The 12,439-nt window shown below is 46.3% G+C and overlaps 1 protein-coding gene across 4 annotated transcripts in view; it reads left to right on the top strand.

Annotated features, from left to right (window-relative positions):
* Nucleotides 1-8,487: 8,487 nt before the first annotated feature.
* The window catches only part of LOC119387806 (P2R1A-PPP2R2A-interacting phosphatase regulator 1), a 34,320-nt gene continuing 30,368 nt past the window's right edge, over nucleotides 8,488-12,439 (top strand). For 3 of the 4 annotated variants that reach the window (XM_049413690.1, XM_049413691.1, XM_049413689.1), the window contains exons 1-2: nucleotides 8,980-9,035; nucleotides 11,175-11,330. In XM_049413690.1, the coding sequence (XP_049269647.1) occupies nucleotides 11,230-11,330 (101 nt within the window). In that variant the 5' untranslated portion in view covers nucleotides 8,980-9,035; nucleotides 11,175-11,229. Of the gene's footprint in view, nucleotides 8,609-8,979; nucleotides 9,036-11,174; nucleotides 11,331-12,439 lie in introns of those variants that run through there. The other variant, XM_037655318.2, reaches the window with a different exon arrangement.

The raw sequence follows: 12,439 nt of genomic DNA, 5'->3' as shown, positions 1-12,439 counted from the left end.
GTGAGAGAACAATTATATGCCGGTAGTTTGACTTACTCACGCCGTCGCCACGTCTGAAAACACACGCCGTGACGGCAACAGATGTCCGGTTTTGGTTTGACCGGCAGTTTGCTTTCGCGGCCGGCCGTCAAGTGACGAGCGCCGGCACTTAGCGCACGGACGTATTTGCAGTAGACGACACGGAAAAAATAAACTACTCGCAGGGAATGTGACAAAGGCTTTATTTTATTTAAAATGCTTTCCCAACATTGCTTAATATTTGTGGTGTGTTGTGGTAGTTTGTTTTTGCGGCCGGCCGTCAAGCGACGAGCGCCGGTACTTAGCGCACGGGTATTTTCCGAGTTTCGTTTCGCGAGCAGCCGTCAAGCGAAGAGTGCCGGCATTTAGTGCGGGAACAATTATATGCCGGTAGTATGACTTAACCACACCGTCGCCACATCTGAAAACGCATGCCGTGACGGCACAGTTGTCCGGTTCTGGTTTGACCGGCAGGCTTTCGCGGCCGGCCGTAAAGCGACGAGCGCCGGCACTTAGCGCGGAGACAATTATTTGCCGGTAGTTTTACTTATCCATGGCCTCCCCTGAAAATATGCTGTGACTACTACGACGGCAAGAGTCGTCCGGTTAAGATTTGACCGGCGGCTTGCTTTCGCGAGCGGCCGGCCGTCAAGCGACGAGCGCGGCACTTGGCGCTGAGACATTATTTGGCGGTACATGTGACGGAGTCCCGTCACGTCGGTGAAAACATGGTGAAATAAAGGGGAAAAAAATCACCGACGATTTACGATACCGCGTAATATTTTGAGCGCAGCTCAGAATATGCGGTATCGTAAATCGTCGATCGGTAGTGGTATCGCAAATCGACGCTCATCGTAAATCGACGCAATCGACGCTTGGTCGGTGCTCTAAAGCGCCGACCAAGGTAACAGAGGAGGAGGAATAAACTTTATTGAGAACCAGCAATTCACAAATTTCTTTTATCTTGGTCGGTGTTTTTCTTTTACTTTTTTCTGGTACCCCTGAAACCGCACTGTGACGACTTGCATTAGTAACAACTTGATGAGGGCTAGTTGGTTCATATTTAGAGCAAAGAAAATCCTTGTCCCGTGGTCTCCGTCGTCTTTGTTCCTTTCGCGCTGTTACTTTCTTTGCAGCGTGACGGCACCATAAGCAGGCAGGTTGTAGTTATTTGCCGGTAGTTTCGATTTTCTGAGACGCGCTGGTATCAAATGCTGTATTTGCCCAAGAACCTGCTCCCCTGCTCTTTCTGTTCTATAAGCGCGCGTAGACGGCATATTTCTTACTGGCTGGCCACAGTCACGTGTTCTTACTTGCTATATTCTTTAAGAACGCGCGTCAACGGAATATTTCTCACTGGCTGGCCGCAGTCACGTGAACAATGTGTTGCATATTCTGTTAATTACATTATGAAACCGTTAAGCGCACAAAGACGGGAACAAGAAGACGACACAAAGAGCGCTTGTTCCCGTCTTTGTGCGCTTAACGGTTTCATAATGTCAATGTGCCAACTGGCTCGGACCCAGCCTCTGATTTTGTTAATTACACTTTGTCGACGGAAACTCGTCAGAAAGTCACACGAGAAAGCTTTAGTAACAAGGAAACAACTCACTATATTCACAGAATCAATACAAAACGTCTTTGCTCAGTCGCTCGCGCCGGCCCCCGTTTAGAGCCGCCGGCCCTCCGTCCGAGTTGGGGAGAGGGTTTCATCCCCGCTTGCGGTTTTCGTCTTTCGGACCCCACTTCCCTCCAGGGCTTCTTCCAGTGTTTCTGGAGGACGGTCCTGCTCCATTTCTTTACTTTTGTATTTTCTACACAGCGCTTCTGCTCGCGAAGAGCGCGCTTTCTCGAGTTTTGTCCGCACGGAAAGCGCCCTTGTCTGCAGGCGTTGCAGACTCGCGAATGCTTCTCAGCACAACGGACCACGTCGACCACTGTGAAGATGGCTTCGTCAGACGACGATTTCGTTCAGGCTCGCCCGTCCGCGCGTGGTGGGGCAGCTGTCTGCTCCGATCCCCAGGACGACCGTTTGGCTGCCAGTGACGCAACCTTCCATGTGGGTGACCGGTTCGGCAGTTTTGCTGAACTCGAAAAGGCCATCGCCGCCTACAGCTCAACTAACTTTGTGCAGCTATGGAAAAGAGATGCGCGAACCATCAATGCCGCGAAGAAAAGAGTCGGCAACATCGCAAGCAAGATGGGTGAGCATCTGAAATATCAGAGTGTGAAGTACTGCTGCATCCACGGAGGGAAGAAGTTCACCTCGACAGCGACCGAAAGAACGTCCTCGTAAGTGGCATGATTACATTTGTGCATGTTAGCAGTGTACATATATATATGGCACGACAACATATAGCAGTGTGAAAAATGAAAGCCTTTAATCGCCAACAACGTTCATATCATGCAGCAAAAGATGTGTTGGTAGATTTGCAGTGAGCGCTTCCAGTGTAACATGCATGTGTTTCTACATCTGTTCTGAAGGCCTACCTGAATTTCTCTTTAGTCCTCTCCTCTCCTAGAAGTGATTAAAAAAGATTCACGTGATGACGTCATCGTGACGTCATAGATCGCAAAAATTTGACGTCATCGTGACGTCACAAATTCTGACGTGGCGTCACATGATGCCCCCATGACATGACATCGTAGCTTAGTCAAAGGTGGGCCGATCACGGAGGCAATGCAAAACCAGGTGAGGTGCCTCCGATCTTGGAGGCAGTGCAGTATTACGCTAGGAGCACAGAGCTTCTGGAGGGTGGCGACTGAAAAGAAAAAGAAGATTGCTTTTGCCTGCGAGTCGTCTTAGTTGAATTCACAAGGGAATCAGTGAATGTTCGTTCACTGCAGTCATGAGTCACTTATGAGTGAGGAATTGCTTTGAACACAGCTTTTTTCCATTCGATTTCCTTGCCATGAACCACAAGATACACCAGGGTTTACCAACGGTCAGCATGTCACTTTTCTGCTTCATGCTGCGGGCACACTTCGAATGCGTGTCAGCCACCAGTACATGTATTCTTCCTGGTTGGGGTCGCTAAGCTGGAAGCACTGTACATTACCTGCGAAGGCAATGAAGCTCATGTAATTTGTATATATATAGAGCACTTTATTGAAATCTGAGCTGATTTCAACTAACAGCTTGCAAATAATTGAGTACCACTTACCCTGTGAAGTGGCCACTACACCTGCAGTGCCACATTGTGGCTGCATTGTATCTGCAGTTGGTGTGAAAGAGTAAATGCAATGTATGCAGGGAGGCTAGATCACTGGTACTGCTTTGTGTGCCCTAATCTAGATCCTACTCATTATCCACACATGTGTAAGACGTGTTCACAGCAACCCCAATTATTTTTCTGTGTTTTTGCAGGACCTTCCGGCAAGACTGTGGGTTCTACATCTATTCGTTGCTACCAAAGATGGAGCACACCTGGAAGTCCGAAGTGTGTGTCTACAGCACACCAATCACAGCGTGTCCGAGCCCCTTTATAGGCACTTACCTCAGCAACGGAGGCTGCCACCTCTGCTGCGACAAAAAGCTAAATCCATGCTCCAGCTGCGTGCAGACAAAAAGCTCCTAAAAGAGCACTTGGAGAACGAAACAAATAGTGTTATCACACTAAGAGACTTGTCTAACATGGCAGCTGAGAACAGAAAAGGGTGCCCCCGCAATGACCTGGAGGCTACAGTGAAGTTGCTCCAGGATAAATACAACTGCACTGTTCGTGTCCTGGCGGATGAAAGCAACGACCTCAAGGCAATTTTTTTTCAGGATGAGGGGATGAAGAGAAGCTTCAGCAACTATCCTGAAATAATCTTCATTGACGCCACCTATAAACTTCTGGAGACACGGATGTCTTGCTTCCTCATTGTAGTAGAAGATGGCAATGGAGAAAGCGAGATTGTAGCAGTTGGCCTTTTCATGACGGAAGACGGGGAGACCCTAAAATGGTTTTTTGAAGTCTTCAAAGCTCTGAACAGCAAATGGGACTCGATCAAGGTGACCATGGCGGATAAAGATATCAAGGAGCGCCATGTGGTAAGAGAAGTTCTGCCAAAATCGTCCCTACAGATCTGTGCATTTCACACCTTGAGAACTTTTAGAAGAGAACTTTCTCTTCAAAAGATGAGTATATCAAAAGCACAGCAGGAGACAGCTCTGGAAATCTTGCAGCGGATGGTGTATGCCAAAAATGAGGATGAGTACTTAAACTTGTATGAGACCCTAAAGGAACTGTCGCCAAAGCAAATCATTCAGTACTTCGAAAGTAACTGGCATTCAATCTACAAGGAATGGACAATGGGCATGAAGTGGCTCAGCGGAAATTTTTTTAATTCGACGAACAACCGTGTAGAAAATATTAATGCAAAGCTAAAAAGCATTGTGGACAGGCACAGTTCTCTAGAAAACTTTGCAAAAAACTTCTTTTGCTATGTTCAGGCAGCGAGGCAAGAGCGAAGCCACAAGGCAGCCTCAATGCTACAAAAGAAGAGGGTCCTCAAGAACAGTGACAAAGATCACGAGCTATATTGTCAGCTACTGACACCTTATGCCTACAAGCACATCGAGCGCCAGCTGCGCCTTTCCAATGAAGCCAGTGCTCACTCCAACAGCGCTGCATCAGCGAATGACTGTAACTGCAGTTTCAGAGTGGCCATGTGTCTCCCCTGTTGTCACATGTTTGCGACACGCTGTGACCTGGGTTTGGACAAGTTCGAGCCAAGCTTGTGTGCGGACCGCTGGCTGGCAGGACATTATATCCACACCAGGAAGGTGCTGGTGTCAGAAGAAAATGAACAACCAGAACCTCTGCAAATTGACAACACGAAAAAAACAGCCAATACTTTCTAGCCATCAGAAATACAGGAAAGCTGCTGCAGTTGCTAGCAAGATTGCCAGCATCGTTTCTGAAGTTTCCACACCGAAGTTTAGAGAGAGGCTGCAAATTCTAGAGGTGCTTCTTAAGCATTGGTCTGTGGATGAGGATGTAATTATTGCTAAAAAGCAAGTCACAGCAGATCTTGAGGCTGATGACGAACACATCATGCCTCCGACCTCACTGCCGGAAGAAGAGATTAGAGAACCAGGCAAAAGCAGCACTGCCACCTCCACTGTGCCAGCAGTTGAAGCTGTTGTTTCCGACTCAGGTGAAACACCAACTGTAAGTGGTGCGCAGTACATTGTTTCTCCCACTTTCATACAAACCGAAACAAGCGAACCCCTTGCATGTTCGAACACTGATGAGCCAAATGGGCTATCTTCTGAATCTCTTAAAAACATCAAGGTTGCTCCTGCTATGAGGAAGTGTGGGCGCCCCAAAGGGCACAGCTCAACAGTTATTGGACTTCCTCTCAACGGAAACGTGGTGCAGGCTCTGTGCCATTTAGATCACGCACTTGTTTTGAGAAAAAATCAGCAATCCTGACGTGGCTAGTGGGCCACACAGCTGCAGACAGTGCCCTCAGTGGTAAAATTCTTGAAGAAGAAGATGTGGAAACAAAGCCAGATTTGCTGCACTGTGGTATTTTGGACGAGTGCGTGGACATCAACCTTGTAAGGCCCTTCTTCAGCAGTGATGCTTGGCTCGCTGTAACGAGCACAGTGAAGGTGAAACAATCAATGCACCAGTGGGAATGTGAACAGTGTCACGAAGAGCTTGAGAAGTTTGACTCTATTTTTTGTGATTGGTGTCTTCGCTGGTACCATATACCTTGCACATTGTTGAAGAGGCAGCCAAAAAAGAAACTGTGGCAATGTTCCAAGTGTGTGTGACTTTGGCTAATATGTACGTCAACATTGTGCGTTGGCTTTCACGTCAACATTGTACAAACTAAGAACTTTGTTACTTGTTATTGATGGCTTGCATTGATGTCATTGAAAGCACCGTGTTGGAGCACCAGCACGTGGGGACGCGGCGTTTAGGGATGCCACATTAATGTTATCAAAACACCACATGCACGTATACTTTTGTTATTTGCACACAGATGTTCCTGCCATGTTCTTTTCACATAGACGAAACTTGTTTGTCATCAGAGCCACCATCGTGCAGTGCCAGTTCATTCAGAAGCTGCGTCTATGACATCATGTGCAAGCCATCTATAACTTCTGAAATGACCTTTTGTGTACCATGCAACAACAACAAAAAAGTGAGAAATGTCATGGAGACAATGAAAGGTTTCACTGGCACTGTAGCTGGCATCATACCCCTCCATGCGATTTGAGATTACCAAAGAAGAAACTGTGCAATGTTCCCACTACGTGTGACTTTATAGACAATATATATATGCTTATTTTCCATGTTAAAATTCTGTAAACTAAGACCTGTGCTACTTTTTTATATCACTTGATGTTACCTTTTGTGTAGAGCTTGACCTCTACTAATTGCCATTAACATACCCCTCCATGTGATTTGAGATTACCAGAGAAGAAACTGCTATGTGCATTGTTCCCACTACGTGTGACAATATTTATGTGCATATTTTCCATGTTAAAATTGTAAACCGAGACGTGCTACTTTTTTATATCACCTGATGTTACCTTTTGTGTAGAGTTTGACCTCTACTGATTGCCGTTATCATACCCTACCCCTCCATCTGATTTGAGGCTGCCAAAGAAGAAACTGTGCAATGTTCCCGCTGTGGGTGACTTTTGACAATATTTATGTGCATATTTTCCATGTTAAGTGTAAACTAAGACTTGTGTTGCCTTTTATAATGCCTAAAATTACTTTTTGTGTACCGTGCAACAAGAAAAAAAAGGCAAAGTGAGTGTGTTGGAGACATTCAAAGACGATAAGGTGGAAGCTTGCAGAGATGAAAAAAATCCTTGAAAAGGCATTTGCTGGAGCCAACATTTCGACAGGTGGACTTGTTATCATCAATGCTGCCCTAACAAAGCAGGCCCGTTTGTCGAAATGTTGGCTCCAGCGACATTCCCTGGCCAAGGACTTTTTCATCTCATAAAATGCACAAGATGTTCAGTAGTGCCTTGCTGATATCATAGCCCTTCCATATGTCATCAGAGGCAGCCAAAGAACAAAAATATGTAACTTTCGTGTGAGTATTGTGCATTTCAGAATTTTTCGTAACCTCTAAATGTTTGACATTAATTTTGGCAACATGGAAATAAAAAAATTGAAACACGACACCACTTTTTTTTTTCTCTCCAATGTGCATTGTGAAAGGCAACCGTACACTTGCGAAGTTCGCAGGGCATTCTAAGTGGAGGATATACCGTAGCAGGTTCTGACTGAGTTAAACGAAGCGAAATGCCGGTCAAACCACAACCGGACGACTTGTGCCGTCGTAGTAGTTACAGCATGTTTTCAGGGGAGGCTATACCATGGATAAGTAAAACTACCGGCAAATAATTGTCTCCGCGCTAAGTGCCGGCGCTCGTCGCTTGACGGCCGGCCGCGAAAGCAAACTGCCGGTCAAACCAGAACCGGACAACTGTACCGTCACGACGTGCGTTTTCAGACGTGGCGACGGCGTGGTTAAGTCAAACTACCGGCATATAATTGTTCCCGCACTAAATGCCCGCACTCTTCGCTTGACGGCCACTCGCGAAATGAAACTCTGCAAATACGTCCGTGCGCTAAGTGCCGGCGCTCGTCGCTTGACGCCCGGCCGCGAAAGCAAACTGCCGGTCAAACCAGAACCGGACAACTGTTGCCGTCACGGCGTGCGTTTTCAGACGTGGCTTACCAGCACTAAGTCTTCGCTTGACGGCCACTCGCGAAATGAAACTCTGCAAATACGTCCGTGCTCTAAGTGCCGGCGCTCGTCACTTGACGGCCGGCCGCGAAAGCAAATTGCCGGTCAAACCAGAACCGGACATCTGTTGCCGTCACGGCGTGTGTTTTCAGACGTGGCGACGGCGTGAGTAAGTCAAACTACCGGCATATAATTGTTCTCTCACTAAATGCCGGCATCTTCGCTTGACGGCCACTCGCGAAATGACACTCGGCAAATACACCCGTGCCGGCAAAGCGCTTTTTGCCTCAGGATTCCGGCATTAACCACGTGACTACAGCCGGCCAATGAGGAGACACTGCCGGCCAAGTTCCGCTCGCGCAATTCAGCCGGATGCCGGGCGAATATCCACTCCCTCCAAGAAGGTTTCGGCGTTTATTTGGTTCAGTCGACTCGCGCTACTCTTCAAGCACCACGTAGCATGATTTTCGCATCGCTGAGGCAGCTGTACCACGGTGCAACCGCCAAGGGCGCCGCTAGCTCAAGTCAGCTGTCACGTTTACAAAACAAGTGGATCTATGCTATGGCCTGCTATGACAATGACATCTAGGCCTTCGCTATCCAGCCAGGCCTAGCGTGTTCCTCGCCTTCTCTGGCGAACAGCCAATAAAATTTTAATAAACAGGATACAGTGGAGCATAGTGGAGTAGTGGAGACTTCGGGAATTTTCGAAGGGGGGGTATCGAGAGACATCTATCGGGTAGAAAGAGCAGCCACGTGATTTGAAGGACGCTTTCTTTTTTTTATTAACGCTCTTCTGTAGCTATTTTTCTCATTTCTGCCAGTCGTGGCTCTCACTGAGATTCAAGGAGTTTCCTCCGAAGGTCCCCTAAAAACGGTATGCTCGAATTTTTCCCATTTATTCGGAGGAGGCTATCAGCTGTCAAGCTCGGTGCGTGAATTTTAACAACAGGTGTACTGCATGTAGCTCGGATCACTTGGGTTCGTGGAAATCGCGGCAACTCTTTACTGTTACTGTGCCAAAGGAACCCGCAATTACCGCTGCTGCTGATATCAACTCGAGAATTTCAGTCGTCTTTGCGGTGAGATAGTTTGCGGGAACCCGCATCTCGTCTAAATGGACTTCGGTGATAATGTTGTTACAGCGGTGATCATTGGTCCTGAGCAGCGCTGGAGACGGTCGTAGCCAATGAGCACATTTGTTATATGTCCGGTTGCTGCCGTTCTTTGTTTTATTTTTGTGCGTGTGTGCTGCGGTGAGAAAAAAAAAAGTAAAAAAGGACTTAGTACGGGGGCCGGTGGCTGTGAGTAGTACGAGCGAAATTGCTTCATATTTCTCGACTTTGTTCACCTCTTGGGCACGTTTTTTTGTCGACACCTTTCTTGGTGTGAGCTACCGCGCTCGTGTTTCGAAGCATTCCTTTTCCCGAACTCGAATCTGAAACTCGATACATCATCTCAACTCGTCTCGTTCTTTGCACTGAGACGGAAAGCTTAACGCTAACTCGCGCTCTTCGTTTTCTTGGTTTCGTGGGCTCCCGCGAATTGTTAGGTAATCATGAGATACCGACCGACGAGGAAAGAGCAGCAGATGGAGGTGGGGGGCATGTCTACTTCGCTGCTTTCCACTCGCACAGCCGTTCTCCTGCGGAGCGCCTTCGAGGCGCGCGGCTGACAGATTAGTTACCAGGCGTACTACTTTACTGCTGTTAGCAGCACGCCGCATCTATTGTGCCTTTCTGTTCGGCTTAACCACGTCCCACAAATTGTGCAAGCGCCCAACCGTTGAAACATTCTGTGGTCCTTGAAAAGGTGGTGCGCTCAGCACAGTTCAAAAGTCGGTTCTCTCTTTTCATCGCGCCGCTTGTCGGCTTTCGATCGTTCACTTTTGTGTGTGTGTGTGTTTTGTATGCTAGATGCTCTCGGTGTCCACGTACACTTAAATGACAGCATGTAACTGCCCACTCGGTTGTGCGAAGAGGCGTACTTTAATTATGCGTTTGGATTCGCCAACATCAATATGGCGAGGCATTCCGATTATGTCCGAATCACTGTTTCTGTGAGTTGTTCTCTCCCAAGTGTCTGCGCGCAAACAATGCGTGAGCTTAAACTGCTTCTCGGTAGCAGTGGTCAGCCTGGTTAACTATCTGGAATAAACCGCGCACCGCATTTCAGTGACACCGGGCTGTTCTCGGTCATGCATAGACCGACTTTCCGTGCCTTGAGTACTCTGACGCAGGCTAGACAGTCCATATCTGTCCTTCGACAAACCAGTAACATCCACATCTGCTGCCCTGACCATTTGTATTTACAATAGCTGATTGCTTCAAGTACTTCAAGCGTGCCGACCAGCATGGTGTTGCCAGAGTCGCTTCACAAATCCTCGGGGAAAGTACTCCCGAACAAAAATTTCTATGTTGTCTTGCTCTTGTTGCTAGTAATAAGAACTTTAATGCTCTGTAAAAGAACGACATAATTTAGCTGTTGTGATGTAATTTAATTACCAATTGGATTGAATGGTGTACTATCTACCAATTTCTGTTCTTTGACATGTGCAGTTCTGCAATCTTCCCTCGGTTATTAGTATATTCTAAATGCTAGTGTCGGCGTGTTGCCCTAGGATGCTCACAGAACTTGTAGTATGGCCATTAAAAAAAAATTGATGGTATGAAGACTGTCTCCGTAGCTTTTCGAAGTTATGATTAAAACTGTTGTGTGGTGGAAATGTAGTGCCATTACCTTAACCAACTACTGCCGAATTCTGTTCTTCAAAATACAAGTGACGCAATTTAAAATCTGTAGCAAACACGTAAATGCTGGCACAGCACGTATGTAGTTATTAACATGAGCAGGCACACAAGTTTGCATTTGTCACAGACTGGAATCTCAATCCTTTCCAAATGAGAATAGAAAAAATAGAGGGGGAGGGGGTAACTGATGTATCAGGACCTAGTGCTGCCCTCTATGCTCAACATCTTTATTTTTGTCCTCCTGTATTAGATTGCAGATTTTACTACCGACATGTACTACATACACTAGCTCTTCAAAACAAAGTAAGTGCTATTGCAAAATGTCATAGGACTGTCAAGGAGCAAATTAATGTGTTTTTTCTGAAGCAAGAGCCATCAACACTGCACTTAAAAAGCAATCTGTCATTGTAAAACTGTGGGCATAAGACACCTTGCAATGGCAATGAGACAGTTTCCTCCATTTTCATATTGGGCCTGTTGAGGTGAATCCAATACCCTCTTTTTTTTTTTTTTAATGCAATAAAAAGAAGAAACTGAGCTGAAAAACAAGCTGTTGGAAGTATATGTATCACTCTTTGCTCAGTAGGGTGGCATCTTGTGAAATGCGAATATTTTCCATCAGTATAGGGTATGGAGATATGATCTTTCAACCAAGGTTGAATCGCATGAAATATTGTCTTTTCTTTACCACAGGCGAGTGCAAGACGTGCAGATGACGAACATAGCGTGAATCAGCGCTCCTAGCAGAATGGACGTGGACCCACCGCCACCCCTTGGCACGGGCTCTAACCTGAAACGTTCGTCGAGTGCGCCCATGATCAATGTCTTGGGAAACACGCCCACATTCAGGTGAGCTCCATAAACACTTCTGTCGCTACTTTCCTGAGCCAATCGCTCTCGGAAGCATCCTTGCTTTTGTGCAAACTGATGTCCAGCATGAGGCCTTACTGAAGTGATTAGCTTCCTGTCATTGCGACGAAAAACATGTGTGCCCTAAAATAGCAGTGAAAAAGCTGCATTTCGTTCATTTCACCATGTTTCCTTGCATCTTTTTGAGGCCTAAATAATTTCTTGAAAGAATTTCAGAATATGACTCCTGTAGGTTCAGAGGTATAGCCAATATTTGTGTACTTTGTTGCCTTCCCTTGCAAAGGAAGTTCCTTTGGGGGGGAAGGGGGGGCCATTCAAGCCACACACAGCATATGTGTCCCAAATTTTCATTGTACTCATTCATCACGTACAAGTCCTGGCAAATGAAAGGGATAATCGACAACCACTTGTTTGTAACACAAAGCCACAAGGAAATCCATACAGATTTCTCGGAAAGGAAAGCTTCTAGTTGAAGAAATAGGTTACGAAACAGGTGGTTGTCAATTATCCCTTTCATAACCCTTCCGCCAACCTTGCGGGATTCCGCAGAACTCATTTGCAAGTCCTGGCAAAAGATTCTGCTTAAACGGCCAGTGTCACAATAGTGGTATTATTTGTCTAATAATAATAATAATATCTGGAGTTTAACGTCCCAAAACCACAATATGATTATGAGAGACGCTGTAGTGGAGGGCTCCGGAAATTTAGACCACCAGGAGTTCTTTAACGTGCACCTAAATCTAAGTACACAGGCCTCAAAGATTTTCGCCTCCATCGAAAATGCAGCCGCCGCGGCCGGGATTCGATCCCGCGACTCTATTATTTGGCTAGTTTTTGTTATTGGTAACACAGACGAGATTTGTAATAGTACACAAGATCAACATCAAAACTGCATTCTTTTCCGGCCTGTATCAATTTCAGCAAGCCAGTGGAGATAAATATTTCCTTGGTTCCTGCACGAACTTCTCTATTCCAAATTTCTTTGGCTATATTACATTAGAGACAGCCTTTTCTCACTGCTCAAGTGAAATGCAATAGCCTTGTTCAAGTAATTACAGCAACGTAACTTTGCTAAATGCATAAATTAC

This window comes from Rhipicephalus sanguineus, chromosome 3 (genome assembly GCF_013339695.2).
Source record: "Rhipicephalus sanguineus isolate Rsan-2018 chromosome 3, BIME_Rsan_1.4, whole genome shotgun sequence".
In the NCBI taxonomy this organism is placed as follows: Eukaryota; Metazoa; Arthropoda; class Arachnida; order Ixodida; family Ixodidae; genus Rhipicephalus; species Rhipicephalus sanguineus.
The sequence above is the reverse complement of the archived record's forward strand: the minus strand, read 5'-3'. Positions and strand labels throughout refer to the sequence as shown.